The sequence below is a fragment of the Ammospiza nelsoni genome, chromosome 5, assembly GCF_027579445.1.
Source record: "Ammospiza nelsoni isolate bAmmNel1 chromosome 5, bAmmNel1.pri, whole genome shotgun sequence".
Taxonomy (NCBI): Eukaryota; Metazoa; Chordata; class Aves; order Passeriformes; family Passerellidae; genus Ammospiza; species Ammospiza nelsoni.
Window position 1 is genome coordinate 52492481 of NC_080637.1, and position 22720 is coordinate 52515200.

Here is a 22720-nt window from a genome sequence, read left to right on the forward strand (position 1 = left end):
GTATCTCCACATCTCTGTGGTTGCCTGAACGCACCTCAAGTATCTTGCTTCCAGACCTCTGTTTCTCTTCACTTACCTCACTCTTCATGTTGACCTCTATCACTGCAAGTGACTTCAGGCTGTTCTGTCAGTTTTTTCCCTCTGCTTTTTGATTTCTTCATGAAGGCACATTTATTCCTTCTAATAGTTCAGGCATTGACAACTGTATGAAATTTGGAGGTGACAGGAGCAGCAGAGTATGTGCAGAAAGGATCACTGGTATCAACAGCATTTTTGTGGTTATATCCCATATCTTAGAGAATAAGTCACATTCAGCACTAGATTCATCACAAGTTGCTCTGTCTGACAGTTTCTGCTGTTACTTGTGCTTAATACCTGTGCCTGCTGCAGCTTTGGTCAGCTTCAGATTGTAAACTTTGGTGGGCAGGATTGTTTCCTACTCTTGGACAGTGCAAGCACAGCAAGGCCTTGAATTTTGCCTGGGCCTTTTGAGCTCTCCATAAAACAAAGTTATAGTAACAGCCATAAATGGAAGCTGCTGTTCCCTTGCAGAGCCCAAAGGATGAGCATCACTACAAATGTTACCTGCTCCTTCCTAGAACTGAATCCCCAAAACTGTACTGCTCAAGGCTGATAGATTGCACAGAAACCAGAAAGACTTAGATTTTGGTAAAGAAACTGTATTAGTATCCCCTGCTTTCAGAAGTGTGAAAGGGAAGAAACATTTAAAAGCATCATAAAGACTGTATACTGGCACTGCTTAACAACTTTGGAAGGTCACAACTGCTGGTTGTGAAGGATGTGTCTGTTGACATGCAGGTATCTTGGCCTCTAGTGATGGTGAGGGAGAAGCTACAAGAAGAAAGTAAAAAACTATTTATGATAAGATGCTGTTAAAATCCTTCATTTGTGAAAAGTTAACTGGAATGTGTCAGGGGCTCTTTAAACAATGCAAACTTTGCAGTAAGGAGCTGAGAACAGATTGCTTAATATAGAACAGGCCTATAGGGTGGTATGAATTTCCTAAAATTCAGATTTTATAAAGTAGTTGTGCTCATCTTCATTTTCTGTGACAGCAGTATAAATGAATTCTAGGTATTCTGGGCTTAGAAAAATTGTTTGTTTGGTTCTTCTGTTATTAGGACAGTGATCCCAATTCCTTCAACTTAAAAAGCTGTAGAGAGTTTGCTGCTTGTCAACATTCTCCTTGATTGCTTGTTGCAGTAACATAAAAGTCAGGACAGTGAATCCTGTTAAAGGGAACTGACTTTGACAGGGAGAGAGAGGCATATTTCTGGTATGAAATATGGAGATAATGAAATAAAAATTGAGACAGTTATTTCTAATGACAGGTATAGTAAGATTCAGTTGGGGGATGGAAAAATAACTTCTTTTTCTTCAAATTTTAGTTTGTTAGAAAAAAATAGGCTGAACACCTCTGGCAGGCAGGATGAGAGATTGCTAAGCTGCTCCTCTGCTGCAACAGTCATCCCAAGGCCCCTGCCTAGAAAAGAGCCCTGTGTGAAATACGTATGTGCACACACACTCACACACCAAAACAGTCTGTGCACTGAACAACTTGCAGCAAAAAGAAGGAAAAAGAGAGGCATCCCAGTCCATTCAAGTGTAGAGCACTTCTCTGCTGCCAGCAGTCTGATCAGCATTGGTCAGTCAAACACACAAGCTCATTTGGAATTCTGTTGCTCTCCCTGCTCTTAGAGCAGCAAACCAAAAGGAGAAGAAAATTTGAAGCACCTGTAGGAAAAGATATGGGCCACAGTTACATTTATAGTATCCTAACTACCCATTTTTTGCACTTTATCTTGAAAAGCTCAGTGATTTGCTCATTTGAAAATTTTCCTGTTTTCATTCGTTGTTTCTCTTTTGCCAGGAAGTCTGTCATCCAGCTAGACCTAGCTAACACCAAGAAAGCTCTGATTGTACCTGCCTTTGAGACCCTGCGCTACCGCCTCTCCTTCCCCAAGTCAAAAGCAGAGCTGTTATCTATGTTGGACATGGGAACCCTCTTTACATTCAGGTAATGGAAAGTACTCTTTAACCTGTGGTAATTACCTCTGGTTTTTATGTTCTTCTGAATATTTGGTTCTTCTCTTTCACTGTCAGTTGCATTAAGAAACTCATTGGAATTTTTTTCCCTTTTCAAAGAGAGGCAGTGAACAGAACTATGTGGATATATTCTGTCTTTAAGCTCAGCATTTTATCTTGTATTACAGTCCTCTACTGAAGGACTTCAGTTGTTAAATCGAATTTGTTTTATTTTCATCATTTTTTATTGCACTACAAAAAATCAAGCGTGACCATTACACTCAGGTGCGTGTAATTTACTTTTTGGCTGCCAAATACTATCTGTGTAGCTGTGTCTTCTCATGTGACCAAAAGTAATGTATCTCTGCCCATTGGTTCTCTTCCTTACTGGAAAAACAAACACAGGCTTGTCTTATGCTCTTTTAAAGTGTGAAACAGCTGCTTAAATACCTAGAGTTCCTCTGTGCAGAGGTAAGAGAGTACTCTGACTAGAGGCTAAGAAGCAAAGAACACCTAAATTTGGAACTCCTCTTAGAAGCAGACTTCTTTTGTGGCTGTGAACAAGTCACTTCTATTACCTGCCAGACTCCTCAGTTTTAAAATGCAGCTAGCAGGGGTTAACCATCTCTTGGGTGTGTGTGGTAAGGTCTGATTAGCAGACATTTGTAAAGCATCTCAGCAATGGGAAGAGTACAATATGGCCTTATGATGTTGCACAGAGAGGGGGCTTAGGAGACTTGCGTTCTCTTCTCAGCTCCACTGCTCCCCTGCTGAGAGGTGCTACACGAATCACTTTGCTTTCTTACATCTCTGTTCCCCTTCTCTGAAATACAGGTAACAATGTTCACCTCTCCTTTTTGCAGTATTTTGAGATCTGAGATAAAAGCTAGGCATTATCCATGGCTGGAGGAGCTCCATATCGTACCTCTCTCATCCTTCTCTTACTTTGGAGCTTTCCTCACACTTTTCTCATTCCCTATATTACACACCTCTCTCATTGCAGCAGCCACCCTTCCCTCATGTGGTTGCATGCACATACCATAGCAGACAGCCTGTGTGAGTCTGAAAAACATAATTCTGATCAGTGTCAGAATTCTACCAGTAACTGCCTTGAAACAGAAACTTGAGGTGACTGAGAGAGGCATGCCTCTGGAAAGTTACTTAAGGATACTGATAAAGCAAGTACTTTTCCCTCTGCCTTCATTCTTTAACATACAAAAGACATAAAAATTAACAAGAGATCTGATAAAAAATAGTTTCCTCTTCCATAGTTGAGAGAAAAAGTCTTTCCAGTGGAAAATAATGCCCTCGGGATTTTCAGATGTCAGCAGTCAGCTGCACAGTGGTGGCCTTCCACTACAGATTTCATCTCCAAGCTAAACAGCATGTTGGTGTGTTACATACACAGCTGGATTTGCAAATCCTTTCTCAAGTCTCACTCAGGCAAAAATGTCTTTAACACCAGTGGGAGTTTTTCCAAAGCAAGGTTAAGTAAGACTTGAAGGACATGCAGTCTGTAGCTGGTGTACATATTAATGTAGGATACATTTTACAAATGCTTCCTCAGTTTGTTTTGGCTCATTTCATTGCTCAAATCTGTAGACAGCCACAAAGCATGTGGGCTCTCAGCTCTGGGCTGAGAATTTCCACCTCCACCTTCAAGGTGCTTTAATAATGCTGCAATTTGCTGCTGAGCAGGTGGGAGTGAGCTGGGGAGGACTGGTGTGACAGTGATTGCTGAGAGTGCCTGCAGCATCCCAGTCCCTCACACCACATGGTAGATTACAATCTTTCCCTCACTGAAATTGCTTTTGTCACCTCTTTTTGAAATGGTGACCTTTTCTACCTCTGGGCAGCTAAGAAGTACACAACGGCTCTCAATTACATCCCTCAGTCAGCAGCAGAAGAAAAGAGAAGACAAGTGAGCATCTGTGGCTGGCAAGGTGTGCTGTGTGAAACCCTGTGCCAGCTCGCTGGCTCCCTTGGCAGCTGCTGGCTGGGAGTGTGCTCCCGAGGATGTGCCTGCTCAGGGCCTGGCTAGCAGCTGATGGGCACACCCAGGCACAGGGGAAACCACAGCTGGCAGTAGACACATCAGCATAGTGAGAAAATTTTAAAACCAACAACTGATTAACTAATTAACTGATTGCATCCACAATCCAGCAAAATGTTGAAGCATCTGGGAACAGAAGTGGGAAAGTTCTTCTTTCACTCATCTCTCTCACTGAAGCGGGAAACTTAGAGGAGGCAGGGAGGAAGACTACTCTGAGAAGAATAACTACTTCATTTTACTAACTTTAGCAAAATGAAATTTTATTTTAAATAAAAGCAATCAGGAACACAAGTAAAATGAAGCATTGGATCCAAAGTGGAGGAGGAGGGGATGTGGTGTGTCGCAGTTGTTTTCCATGAACCGTGGGAAAGAAACTCATTGTGATTTTAGGGAGATTGAATTACTTGGTTTGAATTTGTCAAAAATGCGAGCATAGTGAAAAATATGTTGTTCCCAATTTTCGTAAAGTACTCCAGGGATTGTCAGATTGAGTGTGGCCTTAAAATTCAATGTGTATTTAAGTCTTGAGTGAGGAGGGCCTGAACAGAAAATTGCATTTATTCATTTGTCCTGTGAGATGGAATACCAGTATAGACAGTGAACCTCTTCTCACAGTTGCATCACCGATAGTAAAGTCTGTTGGAATGACTCATCCTTTAATGGGAGCTTCCTCTCTGTGGACCTCCACAGAATGGTGTCTGCTTCTCTTTCTTTGCAGTACAGCTCGTGTAATCAGCCATTGACCAAGACCTAGTTCCAGCAGATTATCTGTGTATGAACCCATATATATTGTATGTACATATGTAATCCAATAATGCTCTCACAATTCTTTTAATGTTCTCACAATTAGATTGTTTTCAGTCTAATTACTTCTCCATCACTATTGTGTGTACACCTCATTTGAGCATCCAATATTCATTTACCTCTTTGTCAGGACCTTAGCTGTCCTTTTGCCTTTCTCTTTCCTTCTACTCACATCAATCACTCTGAAGAGGTAAGTAAAAAACTTCGGTTGTTACTTGGTTTTGTACTATCAAATCTACTCCTTCCTTTCTGGGTTTTTTGGTTTTGTTTTTTTTTTTTGGTTTTTTTTTTTTTTTTGTTTTTTTTTTTGTTTTTTTCTTCCCAATTATTTATTTTGCTCTGCTAGTTGGCTGTCTGATCCACAGAGGTTATACTTGAGCTGCTATAGGTGCTTACACTGATACTTCCAAAAAGGGTGGAAAGAAATTGAATTATTTTTATGGTTAGCATATTGTTACCCCCTGTTTAAATCAGTGGGAGAGTGTTACTAGAATAACAGCAGCATTTGGCTGCTTCTCTGCAGGAATCTCTCAATTAACCAAAGTTTGTACGGGCTTTGAAGATACAAATCACTTCATAAGTGTTTAGCAGTCATTATTATTATTATCATAATTAATTTCAAAATGCCGGAGGTAGGATTTTAGAAGATACAGCACCCTCCACAATCTCATATAATTTTAAACCCCACATTGTGACTGTTGGGTTGGGGTTTTTTTCCAGCGTAGATAGCTGCACATTCATGACTGGCTAGGTTAGCCACTCATCTCCAAAAAAGGCCAAGAAAAGGGATAGGCTTTTTGGCAATGATTCCAAAGAGCGTTAAGGGTTATAAGCATCTTTGTGAATCTGGCACTGCTTGCTAATAATCTCTGGAGAATTATTTCACTGTCACTGTCATTATTTCCCTGTTTTTTAATACAAAAGAGTTTTGTTTCTCCTGGTCCCTAAGTGAGATATCTGAGAGTGGTAAAACCTATTTACAGTTTAGAAATGCAGCATACAAAGGACCATACATTACTTGTGACCCCAATGCCATGGTAATAATTCAGTCTTCCTGCACTTCCCCTAAAGAGAGAGTCAGCAAAGATGAAGACCTCTGATTCTCCTGTTACAAGCCATACAAATATGTCCAAAAGAAAACTCCTAGGCTGTGATTTTATATTCCTGTTTTTAGCAATGGCTTACAATATTTTGAGAATTTCTGGGATTTAAGCATTACATCATGCTGTAATTTTTCAATATTTAATGCTCAAATCCCTTCACTTTTAGCATGTGAGTCATCCCTGTGAATTCAATGTACCTTACTTTACAAATTGGCAGGATATTTGTTTTGTCTCTTCTGTTGCCTATCTATCTCAGTGTTGTAATACAGATACCTGCTATTCCTTTGTTTCATTAATTAATCTGTGACTCTGCAGAAAGAGCTTGTCTCATTGATTTTTGGAAAGTGTTAGAATAAGTGGGCGAGAGAGTCATTGACCCTGGCACTAATGGGGTGCATTCAAGCTGTGCTAGGAGGAGACCTGCTGTGACCTAAACTAGATTAGCCAAATATAAAAGGATCTTCTTCTGTAAATCAAATTGATTACTTTACTGAAAATCACAGGAGTACTCCCCACAATGTAGAACTTAGAGCAGAAAGCCTTTATGTAATATTTTACTTATTAATGTAATTATGCAGCTTGGTTCCTGCCATAGTAATAACCATAATTAATAACATAGGACATCTGTCCAGAGCTGCACATGTCTCTCATGCAAATTATAAAATTGCCTGTAAAACAGATCGTGAATATCACCATGGTGGGGAAATAGCTAATTTTAGGGACTTTGTCTGAGCTGCAGATTTCTACACCAATTTTAGAGCACCGACCGATGCAGCTGCTTGGTTGCTAGGAATAAGACACAGCCCTTGTAGTGCAGATGAACTGACAGGGTACTGTGTAATGGTTTCTCACATTAGCATGAGGTACTGTTTTCACACTATCCTTCACCAACTAGATGTGTTTAAGCATTGAGCTCCGGGAGGCGTGCTGGAAATAGTCCTAGAAATTGCCTCCGACGTGTCCTGAAAATGATGATGTGAACTGTAAGCTAATGTCCTTATTTTTGAGCATTTCATCTAACAGGTAATATTTTGTTTCCTTGCCAAGATGCTTTCTATCTAATTGCCTCCCCACGCCCCTGCTGTTTATGTCTGTTTCAGGTACCACGTCTGGACGAAAGGGCACGCGCCAACAAATTTTGCCAAGTGGCGAACGGCCACCACTCCCTACCGCGTGGAGTGGGAAGCAGACTTTGAGCCATACGTCGTCGTCAGGAAGGACTGCCCGGAGTATGACAGGCGCTTTGTGGGATTTGGCTGGAACAAAGTAGCTCACATCATGGAACTGGATGCACAGGTGAGGAGGTGACAGACACACGAGTATCTCACTAGGGCTCTGCAGCAGGGTTGTTCCAACCAAGGCTGTGTCCTGTAGGAAGGCGTCACGCTTTGCATCACCAAAGTGTTCATCTGGCCTTACTGAGCTCCTTAATGAGCACTTCTTGAGTTGGGAACACTCTGTTTAATGCTTGTCAAGTATTAAATGAAGAGCTGAGTCTGAGTTCATTTATTTGTCAGTTTTAAGAAATCCATTGTTTTGCAGAGGCACAATCCCTGTAGTGCTTTCCTCCTGACCGAAGCATTGAAGCAGTTGTTGCCAATCCCATCACTTATTAAGGAACATGTAGACCTAGCTGGATTTTTTCCATTAAATTGAGGTTTGTGAGTCCCAAATACTAATTTACAATTCAAAAACTAATCTTCAGTTGAATTCAAGGCAAGCATCTTTAATTTCTGGCTGGAATTTACAGCACATTTCTGCAAAGATGGTCTTTACATTTCCAAAGTCTGGGGCTGTGGTGCTGACTCCAAAGGATCCAGGTACTTGTGCCTTGGGCTACCTGCTTCTTGGATCTGTGACTTGGGATGAAGCTGCTGGGCAGAATTTATAATAATAAGGATGCAGAGAAAGCTCAGGAGTCCCAGACTGGCACCAGAGCTCTCAGAGTTGCCAAGGTCCCTGCTGCCAACCTAAATCTTAGAGGCTGGCAGTGACTATGGCTCCATGGGAGCCCAGTGCTGCTGCTCACTGAAATGGCAGGATTTGCATCACCCTGCTGTTCTTGAATGAGGAGCTACCCACTGTGCTCATCAGTAAGATCTGGGTCATGGCATTTCTTTTTAGTTTGGGTTTGTTGTAGTTTTTTTCAGTTTGGTTTTAATCCCAGTGTTTGAACTAGTAGCATTTCATGCTAACCAAAAAAATCAGTTTTGGTGATCTTTATCCTCCTGTGATAGCTTCTGCTATCAATCTGGAATAGAGCAGATCCTTCTTTGCTCAAGTCTTACCAGTTTATGTGAAGCAGAGCAGCTCAAGGCTTGGAGCAAGTTAGTGGGAGATTGTGTCTCTGGGGTGTGGGCTACAGTGTATTTGTGTGCAGGCATGTGTGGGAAGGATATTTTCTACTTCTGCTTACAAAACCACATGGTCACCTTGGGCTGGCAGCCACTTGCCCTCTGTTTGCCAAGGTCATTCCCAACAAATTTGTACCTACTTACATGACAAAAAATTATTACAGACTAGAAAAAACATTTTCCCTTATATTAATGTTAATAATACTTTGCTATAGCACTGTAATTTTCTAGTGCACTTTCCAAGCACTAATTAATTAACCATCAGTTGTGGAGAGTGCCAGGGTAATGGTTTATTATTTGTTAATATGGGTAACAAGGCTTATGTTCCCAGTGGCAGCTCTTATGTAGCATTCAGGATTTAACTCTTCTGTTCAGAGGTGTCTGCTCAGCACAGAGATTCACACATGGGAAATAGAAACAGTTTTCAAAGTTGATCATAGTGCAATTATTTTAAATGACCATTGGGTTGGAATTAACTCTGGGAAATTGTTCTTCTCACTCTTCCAGCCTTGAGCACAGTATCACATTTAAAAGAAGCTTCCTTTTCCTCTGTAGCAATTTGGATATTGGCAAGTTGTCCCACAAATGAGCCTAGAGGAGACGTGGGATGGCACAGCTACCTCCCCTGTGGCATTCCTCTGCTTTGGGGTGTGCACAGATCAGGTTGCTGCCAGCTGCTAGGCTGGCTTCATTACCAGCAGGCAGAGCAGCTTCTCAGTTATTTCACTGCTCGTCATGACTGCAGTGTCTGTCAAGAGGTCTGTTCCAGATCCCTTTCCAAGAACCTGTGCCACTGCCATCCCTCAGAGCAGGACATGGCATGGAGATAATCATCATTGTTATTCTGGGAGCATGCAGGTGTCCCCTGAGCTGGATGCTGTACAAATGCACAGATAATGCTAGTCTCCATCTAAAGAATTTGTAATCTAGGAGCTAGGGACAGAGGTTCCTGCAAGTGCATTGGCTTCTCAACAGAGGCTTCCATGAGGTAGGGCGAGGTCATTAGGAAACCTTTCCCTACCTTTCCAGTGACTGTGCTAGACTGTAAGTGTCCCTTTTTCCAGGACCCTAGCCCAGCATATTTCAAAGGGGATTATTAGCAGTAGACTCACAGTTTTTTGAAAGGCTTTATGTGTCTGAAGGCCATTCAGAGGGATGAGAATGCTGCTGTGCTGAAGAGTTAGCACTGCAGAGTGTAGACAGTCCCTGACCTGCAGTATTACAGCCTTGAGATGCAAACAGAGAACAAAGAAAAGGTTGTATGAGGGGAATGCATCTTCCTCTGCAGCTCCAGCCCAAGGTTCTTTAGAGTAATTTTCTGTAGTTTGTAGTTTATCAGCTCTCCTCACTCCATGGTGCCAGCCTTTGGTTTCACATTTGGTTCCCCATTAGTCCTAAGCATCTTCCAGGTGCATGAATTCTGCATGTGAGCATCAGATTATTTTGCTCTTGCTATACATTTTTCACCCCAAACAGAATTTCAGAGGACCCCATTCCTGTATATGACAACATTGTAAATTGGCATCGAGATTTACCACTTTAGCACTGTCTGTCAGGGTGCAGGAATTCTTATAGGGAAACAGGAGCTGCATCTGCACTTAGCTGCACATACAGGTGAAACACTCAGGTTTATCAGCACACGTGTGGTTTTTTCCCTACTAAAAAACTCTACTAATAAATCTCTACTAAAATATTTTGGAGTACTCTGCCTTTCTGCAGCAGATATTCTTTGCCTCTCTACAGAGTCCTAAATCTACAAGTGACTGGGAATTACAAGCCAGGGGGTATTTTGCACCACTTCCTGTAAAGGCAGCATGCTCTGTGGCTGTTCCTTCCCTGGCCAGTTTCTTTTGTTAATGGGTTAATGAGTCCATCCAGCAACAGCTACAGATAGAAACCGTGTGAGAAAATAGGAAATTTGACTGTGCAGGCTTCAAAGTTTCTTTATCATTTGCATCCAATACAAATCTGACTTATTGAAATTCCATATGAGAAAAGTGATTAGGGTACTTCATTTGGCTACAGAATAACAAGGTTCATATCTCTTACCCAGTGCCTTGCAGAAGATACCTGCTTGTTGCGTTTACTACACTAGTGAACTTTCAGCTTGTCTAAGAATCAGGCTTTTTTGAGCTTTGCTCTAATCCTCATATATTTACCTATAAAAATTGAAAGAATCTTACAGGAATAATGGAGACTTAAATCAACCATCATTTTTTTAACAACAAAAATTGTCAAAGAACTTGGTCAGATATAAAGAGAATAAGTGAAGTAGTTTTACAGGAGAAGGAGAGTTAGCACAGTATCTCAAACTTTGTGAGGAAGAACTTAATTTGAGTTAAAATGTCTCAAAGCATATGGAATTAGCGGGTCCATTTTCACACATTGCCTATAAATGACACCATATTCTCCCCTTATTTCAGGTTGATAAATAATTTTGGACAGTTCTGTCTCTGTAAGTATCTTAGCATATAGGCAAAGCAACATATGCCATGCAGTTTTGTCTTTGTAAATGTAGCTTATTCCATTATCCCAAGCAAAATAAATTTTAGGGGCAAAGCCATGTTTTTGCATGGACACGTAAGACTCTAGCTGTGTACTCACAGCTGTGTTGTTGCAATCACACTGCTGAAAAATCTGCGTGGCAGACATGGCTTCAGGTGTGCCTTTTGTAATATTTCCGCATTATTTGGCTTATATGGGGTATAATGTTTTAAAATAGCTGGAGTTTTTTTACCATGAGGGTGGAAAACACTGGAGGAGATTATCCAGAGGGGATATGGACCCCACCTCGCTGGAAACATGCAAGGACAGATTGGATGGGGCTCTGGCAACCTGATCTAGTTGAAGATGTCCCTGCTCATTGCAGGGAGGTTGGTCTAGATTGTCTTTAAAGGTGCCTTCTAACCCCAAAAATTCTATGATTTTACAAAAAGATTACGTAGATCTTTCAAAAAACCAAGAAAAAGCTACTTGAAAAAACAAAGGCAGTTTGTTTGAGATTCCTGATGGGTTTGTTGTTCCGGAGACACAAACGGCGCCGTTCGGCGCTGGAGCACGTTTGGCTGAGGAGGAGTCTTGTGGGAGGCGGGGATCCCCCTCACAGCCGTGTCTTTGTCCCGCAGGAATACGAGTTCACGGTGCTGCCCAACGCCTACATGATCCACATGCCGCACGCGCCCAGCTTCGACATCACCAAGTTCCGCTCCAACAAGCAATACCGCATCTGTCTCAAGACGCTCAAGGAGGAGTTCCAGCAGGACATGTCGCGCCACTACGGCTTCGCGGCCCTCAAATACCTGACGGCAGAGAACAACAGTTAGCAGCGTGGGGCCCCTGCCTGGCCAACAGGGACACTGAGGCAAGAGCTGCTCAGCGTTTGGGGCCTGGCCTTCGAACTCCAAACTGAGAAATACTTTCTGTTTTTATATCATACTTGGCAGTTCTAACAGTAGAAATTTGAAGTGACATATCTTCGGACGATGCTCGTCATCCCTTCTCCGACTGCCCCGGCTCTGTCAGCTTCAGCGTTCATGAGGCGCGTGTGAGCGGGGCCGGCCAGGCACCCTCTGAGCCACCCAAGGTGGGACTGGGCAGGGGCTGGGATTGCACTCCGCTCTCTTGACTGCAGGGCACAGACAGACCTTCAGAATATAGGATTTCATGTTGCTATTTAATAATTTGACATGCTTTTTATCTGTAAAGGAAGATCTTCGGGTCGCTGTCCTGTGAATTTCAAATCTGCACTACTTTAAAAGGGAACTTTCACCTGTGAACTTTCACAGGGGCCCTGTTAACAATGGATGACCTTGTTAATGCAGGATGAGCCAAAGGTCTGAATTAGCCTTGAAAACACAGGGGACACTTGTACAATACTGCACTCCTGAGAAGGTGTGTTACTGGCTCAGTTGTATACATTATATCAGTTGATCTTTTTTTTCTCAAATTAATTGTTTTATCAGGAAAATCCCCTATATCCCACTCTGCCTTGGCCCCAGTTCTAAATGCTGCTCCTTTCCTTGCCAAGGAAATATCTCCCTTGTGTTTCTTTGCCATCTTCTGTTTTGGTGGTCCAGTAAAGAAGATCAGTTGCTCTGACAGAAAGTGAACAGAACTTGTCAGTTTAAAGTCTGTTTTCATCAGAGTAACTTGTTCTCATGTGTCTCATAAGATAAAGGGCCTGGCTCTAACCCTTTATCTCTTTTAGGCAGGAATTGGATTTTACCTATAAGGCACATTGTACCAGGGGAATACCGATTTGTAGGCTCATTTCAATGCTGCCCATCCGTGAAGGCTCTGGGCCTTAGGCTTTAAGTGGACTTCTTTGCTGAACAGTGAATATAAACGAGTAAAAGGCAACTAGTAGCCTTGGTGCTCTCCTGCTGCCTGCTGCAAGGTCTCAGAACTACTTCGTTAAAGGAGTTTATAATTAAAAGGAGCAGAACTGTTAGGAATAAACTCCCCATTGGACGGGGAGAAAAGAATGTGTTGGGAATCTGAGTGAGTGTTTGCTTGAACGTGGACTGGTCAAGTTCACAACATCGGTACACACAGGAATTTGCTGGAGGGCGAACAGGAACCTAACAAGCAAAATGCAGAAAACAAGACATTGGACTTTTTGCCATTTTCTTTATCTTCAGTATTAATGTTGTGTTTACATGGGAGGAAGAGATGAGGTGCACTACCCTTTTCAGGGCTATTTGTAATTTCTGTTGCAATGTTAATAGAGAAAGCAGAAACAACTCAGTGAGAAATGTGTCTGTCTCCCTGCCCCAAACCCCAAACAACCACATGTACCAATACCACTGCCTGAGCTGGGAAATGGATCCATATTGCGTTCTGCTCACATTTTTCCATTTTGCTTTTCAGCCACTGGACCTTCTACTTTCCTCCCCACCTCATCCCTCTAGAGCTTGGTTTTATTTCTAACCTGACATTTTGTGAGAGATTTCTGATACGGTGGAAACCACGCAGTTAAACCAGACATTTAAACTACAAATATCAGTTCATCATTCTGTGTATATATAAGAAAAGCCAAAAAAGGCAATGTCTTTGACAAGAAATAAAAAGGGGCGGGAGGCTCCGTGTAGTTTTCACTTTTTCCCTGGGAGTGTTGGCTGCATAAGAATATATCTCTGCATAATTTTCCAAAGAGCTTTTTTCTCTGTTCTTAATAGCTTTATGTAAAGATTTACATAAAAAGCTGGAGAGAGTTGGGAAGAAGTGATATTAGTGTTTAGTGCTGGCCAAGATACGTTCTTTTAAAAACATCAAAGTCTTAACTCCCCAAGTCCTGTATTATGATTAAATGCAGAGGTCATTGTACTGATTGAGAATGAGAAGAACCCTGCAGCACAGGGACTGTTGATTAGCCAGTGTGCAGAAAGATCCCGAAGCTGATCTAAAAGAGGCTACCATTCATTGTACCTACAAGAAATCTCCAGTCAGAGCTTCAGTGTGGCCACCATTATGTTCCATATGCATTCCAGATGTACATTTCTCCTTGGCTTAACAACATTGCCCAAGGGTCGGCTGGATTGTCCTACAGCAGCATAGCCATTATTTGGCTGCTCCATTATAAGCATTCTTCTCATTATTCTCTTCTCAGTGGTGAAGGATGGGGGAGCAAGGAGGTAATGATTTGCTACTTGCCTGTAGGTTGAGTCTTGGGACCTCCTGGGTAGGCTTAGGTGTGCTGGCTGATGTAACCAGCTCAGAGATTGGTAGTAGGTACAAAGAGTCCCTTTTTTTTGTCCTTATAGACACTGTACTGACTTGTATCTGTCATGTCATATTTGTTTCTGTGCTTCATAATTTGAGAGGTATGGGTCTTGGGGGTTTTTAGCACATTTCAAACAATTTACCTGATGGCAAGTTAGGATTACATATCTGTCTGTAACTGACAGGGCTCCTCCAACACCATGAAAAACTCCACCACCAACAACAAAAAAAATTCCCAACTCAGTTATAACACTGGCTGTCTTCCAGTCCTCTGCTGTAGTAAGTCTTTGCTAGGAACTTTGTTACTTGATTCTCAGTTTTCTCCTGAAATCTTCCAGAAGTAGCAGATAAACCTGGTAACGTAATGCCTTTGATTTATTGATTTGTTCCAGCAACTTCTCTCTTGAGTCTTCAATCTCCTTATCCTTGATCCTCTCCTTATCTTTGATATTTGGAAAGTGTGAGTCTCTCGTTTAGATACCACTCCAGCACCCTCTCAGTGAAGACTGATGCAAATAAATCATTTAGATTCTTGGCAATGTCTTTATTGTCTTTAATTGTTTCTTCTACTTGTTTGGGGTGGCCTGCCCATTATCTCCACTTTCTGCTTTTGGTGTACTGAGCAAATGTTCATTTTCAGTTTTAACTTTCTACTGTTTGCTCTTCAGATTCCCTCTTAGCTTTCTCAAATTTCATCTTAACTGTTACATACCTTCCTTTCAGCTTTACACAGTTTTATTTCCATTCTCTGAAAGTTTCCTATTTGGCCTGAATAACTTCTAAAATTACCCATTTAGTCATATCAACATTTCCTTGTCATTGTCTTCCATTCATCCAAGGGGTACCATACTCCATGGCTGTCTTATCAGAGCCCTTTCTATTTTAATCTGAGGATTTCAGCTTTTCTAGTCCATTTTTTTAGAGCCATTGATTCTTTAAAAAGAAAATCATGTTTTTGTTTTTTAAATTTACCTTGAATGTCACCCTACTAGGTTTTGAGGGTATTTTCCTCTTCACCTTCCTAAATGTGAAATTTTTCTAATTTCCTAATTAGGGGATCAGAAATAAAGTATTACAGAAATTGGGCTCTGTATCTCCCTTCTGTATCTCCCTTTTCCCTCTCCACTACAAAACATTGACATTTAGGAGTCATTGTAAACTTTTCAAATCCCAAAGCCAGAACTGTGCATTTTCCAGCACCTTTTGACATCCCACCACTATCAGACATAATTATTATTCCAAATAATAACCTGCTGCCTGGCACCTAGTCCTCCTATTTTTGTTTTCATGCTTCTTCCTGTGATGTAACAGGCTCTGCCAGCGCAAGTTTTGGATTAAACACTTAATTGATACCTTATCATACCCTTATGATATGTTTCCATGATTTTTCTCTGTTGTCACAGTAGATATATCTATGTATAGAGATATATACACACATCTTCAAAAGTTTGGCTGTAGTTTCCATCATATCACTTTCTCTCGAAGGATCATCTACCATTTGCCTACACAGAAAATGTCTCTGTTTATCTGGGATAGTTCTTAGTATCTATCAGGTTTTTTCCCAAGTCCTAGCTGTAGTAATTCCTTCCAGCCTTGCTAGTTTTCCTATGTAAACAATCTGGTCCCACTTCATAATTTGCTATTTTTATTTTTTCTGTTTGTAATCATTATCCTGGATGCCATGGCATAAAGGATCCAGCAGCTGTACATGCAGTTCCATCGCCTTAGTTAGACTGAATCTGACATATGCTCCCATTACTCCTAAAGTACTGATTTTTTACCTGGTTGGCTTCATGTGGTTTGTTGGTAAATTGTAAGCTGCATTTTTCTTTTACTGCAACAAGCAGAGGCACTTTGTAGTGTTATTTGCAGTAGCTGTGGCAGCAGAGTAAGCCCTGTGTTAGAGGGAAAAGCACAAAAACCTCATCAAAACTGTAGCTGCTGTTTCTCTCCACAGGGGAAAATAAGGCCCTAGCACAGCTTAACAGTTTTATAAATGCCCTGCACAAAGCACATTGCACATCATTTTCTGGTAGGTATAATTATACATCGTCCAATTAAATATGAAAAATACATTTTTAATGTTCTCATTTTTATGTGCAGCTCTACCCAGAAGATAATGCATTTCCTTCTCTGTCTTGCCAGTTTCCCCCATTACTCCAGCCTGCCTAATAGCCCCATCTGTTTTCAGCTGAGGAAGATTAATGGCCAGAAGCACTGGGAGTCCTGGCAAATCAGCAGAGATATTACTCTTAGGCATTGCTCAGGACATTCCCTCCTGCTCTGCCAGATACTGTATGGGTGTTCCTCAAGTTTCAGGGCAGCAGCAGCAGAACACAGGAAGCTCAGCAAGTGGGGTGAGTGTCATTATTTATGAACTTCAACAAGGTCTAACACTTTCAGTGGTGGGAGTGCTAGAAAGAGAATGTATCATTGTTAGCTCAAAACATATTTCAATATTAGGGAAAAAAAAGCAGCTAAGTTTTTGCAACTCCACTAGGTGAAACTAGAACAAATAAGTCGCTAGTAGAAAATGCCAGCCAATAATCAGGTATTTCCACTGCACCACTGAAAATGTAGAAGCATTGATAGCTCAATGAAATAATTTTTACATCTGAGGATTAGTAATTAATAATGTATATTTAGATGGTGTGTTTACATCCAAACACTTAGGTGTTGTGGGTTATTTGAAGATTGTATATTGTTTCACGAAATGAAATTGCTTGGAAGAGCTGCTGGCTGTGCACAGCAAATAATTGCTCAGAAAATGCTTACAAACCTGGATTTAGAAAAATCTTGCTTTTATAAGAGTTTGGTTTTATGAGTAGTAATACACTCCCAGAACAGAACATAAAGTCCTTGAGAATTTCAAAAGGAGCTGTGTATGTGTCAGTTGCCTGGAACATTTTCCTCTTACCCTTACTTGGGATTTGGGGTTTGTTTACAGAGAAGAACTATGATGTTGAGTTGAAAAAAATAATCTGGGAATTAGAAAGCCAGCCAAATATTTATTTATGTGGTCATTCATATGAACATATTTATCCAGACGTGTTAGTGGCTACTCCAGTGGAAGTGTTAGGTCACTGAAAGTGTCAGGATGCAAACAATCTGAACTCAGGCTTAGAGTTTGTATCTGGTCAGTCATTGTGTGTGGCTTCTCCTCATATGGTAAGAGCAGCTTGCTGACTTCTAGCACATTACTATTTCTGTAGGGTTAAAATGTCTTAAATCTCTGCAGCATGAATTTGTGGAAGTCACTGCACAGGTAGGAAAGGCTCCATTTGAGAGCTCCATGGTCCACTGCCACAAGACACTAAATTTCATTCCCAAAGAAACAGTTCTGACCTGAGGGTAATTCTCTAACCAGGGATTTAGACACCCTTACCAGGTATGATCAAGAAGAACTCCCTAAACATATTAGGCCAGGTAATTCAAGCCAAGCTTAGCCTATTTCTGAGTATTATGGCAACATGATTGAGACTCAGTGGAGGTGTGAATTTTCAGCATTAACAATTACATCACAAGTCTTGTGATAAGGCTGCAAATTCAATCACATGAAAGTTAGAAGATCTGAAATTTCAAATTGGTGGTGGTGTTGGTGATTTGCTCATAAAACTTGTATCTGTCCCCTCTCACATATATAGTAGGATGTAGTCTGTGCACAATTCTTCATTCAGGTTTTTTTGAGGGAGTTATCTTTCTTTCTTTGCAGAGAATGCACAATATTTGGGCAAATGAAGCAGCTGGGTGTATGATACTCCTTTTTACTTCTTCTTTCATTGAGGTTTTCATAATGTGATAGCAATCTTGATTTTGAGCAAAGACAGACTTTTTTTCTTTCCCCAAAGGATAGGTATAAACTGATTTAGGAAAATCAATTATCTCCCATGCTCTCAGAGCAGAACACCTGCAGTTCTGTTCTGCAGGCTTTTCTCATGTGGAGGGGATCCTACGAAGCTGATGGCAATCACACATTCAGAGGCCTTGTAGCACTCACCCCCAGGCTACAAATCCTAACAGCTGAACTTGCAAGAGTGATGAATCCCAGCTCTGTCCAAGCATGTCTGCTCCATCACTGGGACCACTCTAAGGACTATGAGCAGTCTGTCAGGTAAGCAAAGAAATATGAAGTAAATAATTGCAGGTGGGGATATGATGGGTTTGTTTTAAGTAGCCAGATTTTCAGAGGAATGAGGAAGACATAAGCATTTTGAAGTCCCAGAAGATCTGTTCATAGGATGTGTGGGTTGGACTAACCCCATTCTGGATTTGTATCATTTCTCAACAAACACTGGCCAATGCATCCCACCTTCAGTAAATTCTATGGATTGTAAAATTCTTGAAAGCACTGACAGTAAACCATTCACAGCTCAAAGATATTTAATTTGTTCCAATTCTTTGGATTCCCACACTGATCCTTTGGTGCCCTTAAGAAAAAGGAAAAAAAGAATAAAGATAATAGAAGTTTGATAACCGTAGGAGTCTCAACTATCCAGCTGTTCTTAAATTGTCAGCCCTGAGGTCAATGGTTGGGGCAAAGCTAGAGTTAGTGAGGTTCATCGAATTTCTTCTTTTGATCTGCCTGTGGAACTCTTGTTCCAACAGTGACACTATAAGGGAAGGAAGAGCTGTCCTTGCAGATTGATCCATGAACTCTTCATCCAGTCAGACCTCACCATCAGCAGCAGGAAGGAAGGGGCACCACCACCTGGGACTGTTTGTAGATGGCAATAGCGAGTTCAGTATGAAATCTCTTATTCTGATGACAGATTTCACCGAGCTCTTCTGCATTTTTCATGTACACTTGCTGTGAGTGACAGAGGCGCCTTGGGGTGAGGAAAGGATGGGACTCAGCAGTTGGCTGGTCTAGAATGAGAACAAGAGATGTGTGTATTTTCCCTTGACACCTTGCTCAGTGTTTATTAATTATATTAGCACCAATTAATCCAGCTGACCTGAGACTCAGTGTTCAGGCCAGGCAGTAAGCTTCTGCTGTGTTGACAAGAGAATAGACAGATAAGCAAAATTATGTTTTCCGTCCATAACATCAATGAATATTTCCATACAGGTTCAAATGGCTCACAGAGAGTTTACATCTTGTATTTTTCACTGTTAAGTCTTCTTCAAAGAACAGCAACGGCAATTTAAAAAAATAAAAAAAGCTATTGAGTTCTGTAAAGACCCACAAGGATTGACATTCACAGAGAGTCATCAATATAAAATATCCACCAAGTTAACCTTCCAGCTTCTGTCATAAATGCAGAGAATACAGGCACTATCATCATCTTTCTCTTTACGCTTTATAGAGCCAAAAAAAAATACATGTACTAAAGAACAACTCTGAATCACATCACCCAAGACACAAATATTTTCTAAATTTTAGTGCTTTCTTTTCCATTTTCATAAGTGAAATTAAAAGTTTGAAAAATATTTTTATTAATGTTATTCAATGTAGATATTTATATTCAAAGTTGAACGTGAGCCAGCAGTGCCCTGGCAGCCAGGAGGGCCAGCCCTGTCCTGGGGGGCATCAGGCCCAGCACAGCCAGCCAGGCCACGGAGGGATTGTCCTGCTCTGCTCTGCCTCACCTCCAGGGCTAGGGCCAGGCTTGGGAGCCACAGTATAATAAAGATCCAGAAAGATGCTGAAGGGTTTAGAGGGGAAGCCAGAGGAGGTGCCTGAGATAATTTGGCTTTTTCAGCCTGGAAAAGAAGGAACTTGGGGGGAGACCTCACTGCAACTGAAACTTCAGGATGAGGGAAAGAGGAGGGGCAGACCCTGATCTCTTCTCTCTTGTGACCAGTGACAGAACCTGAGGGAATGGCCTTAACTTGTGTCAGGGGAGGTTTCGGTTTGATATCAGGAAAAGTTCTTCACCCAGGGGGTGTTTGGGCACTGGAACAGGCTCCCCAGGGAAGTGGTCACAGCACTGTGCCTGAGAAAGATCAAAAAGCATTTGGACAATATTCTCAGGCACAAGGTGTCACTCTTGGGGATGGTCCTGTCCAGCACCAGGAGTTGGACCTGGTAATCCTTGTGGATCTTTTCCAACTCAGAACATTCTGTGATTCTATTTTATTTATTTTAATATGTTGCAACTTTCTTCTGCATCTGTCAGACTTGAAAACATTACAGCATTGTCTGTGGAGAAGAACAGAACTGAGGGGCCATTGAGTTGTCCTCCATGATAGTGCAGGGAAAGTCTTTCCTGTAGCCTGGGGGATTTTTTTATTAGTTTGTGCTATCTCAGATTTTATTTCTACCTTAGCTGTGTCTCTTCCAATAAGTATGAAAGTCTACTGGCTCATACCAGACCACTGCATGATTTCAGTACTGAGCAGTGTTTCTTACATGGCACCTAAACCTCCAAACAAATTTATTCTGCAGGGTTTTTTTTTTTTTTCAATTTTAATCTTCAAGCTACACCTGATAAAAAATTCATCATTTTAAAGCTGTAAAAATGGGTTCACTATGTTTTGGTTTATTTTTAACATACTCATTTTGTTCAAAGTTTTCTGTCTACTACATCCATATACCTTCCAGGAAAATACTGTTTTGAGAGAAAGAGCATAAGTGTGTGGCTGGAATCAGCAGCACTATGAGGGTTAGTAATCTCCTCAAGCCAGGAATTTTAGCACAGGTTTCCAGTATTTACAAATTTCCCTATTTCTGTAGGGTTCCATTTCAGGATCCTTCTTCAGTCAGCCCATTCTTGCGTTTTCCACTTTTTCTCCTTGTTCCCATCTGCTGCAGCCCTAAATCTTACCTTAGGTTGGTGTTGACAGGCATTTTAAAGACAATATATACAACATCCACAGTGCTGAGATCTGATTATAACTATTACACAGAGAAAAGATACTTCTCCATTACTGGCTCCCTTAAACTATCAATAACATGTTAAATTAAAAAAAAAGAAAGAGTAAAAAAATGAGAGGGGAGGGGAGAGGAGAGAGAATACTTAGGCCTCAAATGCCATTAATGCAAAAACAAAACTTCATCCACTTCTCATCCCTAGGGTACCCAAAACCTGATGAAAGGTAGCACCAAAGTGATCTGAATACCAGATGAATCTCACAATGCCAGAATCCTTAGTTCTTAGGTGCCCAGCTACAACCATTCAGGCCCTGATTTAGCCCATACAGCTTGGCAGCTGTCTTGAGACCCATGGTGTGGGAGTTGGTCATAGAGTCATGGAATCATTTAGGTTGGAAAAGAAATCTATGACCAAGTCCAACCATTAACCTAACACTGCCAAGTCCACCACTAAGCCATGTCCCTAAGTGCTACACCTATTCATCTTTTAAATACTTCCAGGGATGGTAACACTTCCTGGGCAGCCTTTTCTGGTGACTGACATCCCTCGCAGTCCCCTTTGTTTCCTTTGAGAGTCAATGGAATGAACAGGACTTCAGAAGAGGCATTTCAGTTCACTTCAGCACCACATCACCCCTTGCTCTGTGAGTAGCAGAAAGGGTTACAGTGCAGGTAGTGAGCATCAGTTTTAGAGTTGCCACATACTCATTTGAGATTGCAGGTGTCAAAATCCTCTGGAAACTAAACAGTAAGTGCTGCAACGCCTTATACTCGATATTAGCTGACAAACTTGAGAACAACAATCCATGTGACAGAAAAGGTGTGGGTGGATCAGCCACGGGAGGAGGGTGATTTGTGCACTCCAGAGACTGTGCTGCATGTTGTGACAGACAGTTTGTGCTAACAGCAGAAAAGCACTCATTTTCAGCCCAAAACCGTGGGCTTCATAATGGTGGGTAAAATATTACCCCTGGCATTGGTGGTTGGGTTGTGCCAGGTCTGTGGCAGTGTGTCAGCCAGCACATTTCCAACAGTGCAGGTAAGAAACTGTGAGAAAGGGGTAAAATCCCCCAGCGATGGCTTTCCACGTGTGTTTCTTCTTAAGACTCAAACCTCATTCTTTTTCTCTCATGGCCAAGGTGATTCTACATTCTCCAGGGGAAAACTGGAGTGCCATGACCTTTAGGGTGAGCTAGGCTTGTGTCATTGAAGATTCTGACTTTTCAACTCAGCACCTTGAATTTCCCAATATATTACCTGACTGGCTGTCCTTCTGCTTCAACTCTTCTGTTTCTCTCCCCAGCTTGGGGAAAGATTTTTAAGTAATGTTTCAGGAAAGAGGAAAGAAAATGTGTCTTCTTTCCTTATGCCGCCTCATCTCCCAAGCACCTCCCCCTCCAGACTGAGGCAATTTGCATTTAACACAAACCACTTAATTTACACATAAACTTCAGTCCGTGCGTAAGTTTTCTAGGTGACAATTTTACTGGGGAAAATGCTGTTTAGATTGTGTGTGCAAAGTAAATGGCTTGTAAATATTGGAAAAAAAAAAACAAACAGGTTAATTTTCAATTGTGCAATAAAATTGTGAAATAATCCTCTCAATTCCTTTCCAGCGTCTGACTTGATGTGTGCTGATTTTAAGAGCATACCGTTGTTTCTTCAGATGGGAACAAAAAGAAAGAGGTCATGAGCTGTTTTGCTTTCAACTTCAAGCTTTTTATTACTTTTTCATTTTTGCACTGTCATTCTCTTTAAGTTGGTTTATCCCACCAACCCTGGTTCAATCAGACACATTAGTACCAGGCTGTTCCCACTGAAGACA

The 22720-nt window shown here is 41.4% G+C and overlaps 1 protein-coding gene across 1 annotated transcript in view; it reads left to right on the plus strand.

Annotated features, from left to right (window-relative positions):
* The window catches only part of LARGE1 (LARGE xylosyl- and glucuronyltransferase 1), a 283741-nt gene extending 261241 nt beyond the window's left edge, over window positions 1-22500 (plus strand). The window contains exons 14-16 of the mRNA XM_059472096.1: window positions 1892-2038; window positions 7107-7302; window positions 11486-22500. Of these exons, the coding sequence (XP_059328079.1) occupies window positions 1892-2038; window positions 7107-7302; window positions 11486-11683 (541 nt within the window). The 3' untranslated portion in view covers window positions 11684-22500. The remainder of the gene's footprint in view (window positions 1-1891; window positions 2039-7106; window positions 7303-11485) is intronic.
* Window positions 22501-22720: the final 220 nt, after the last annotated feature.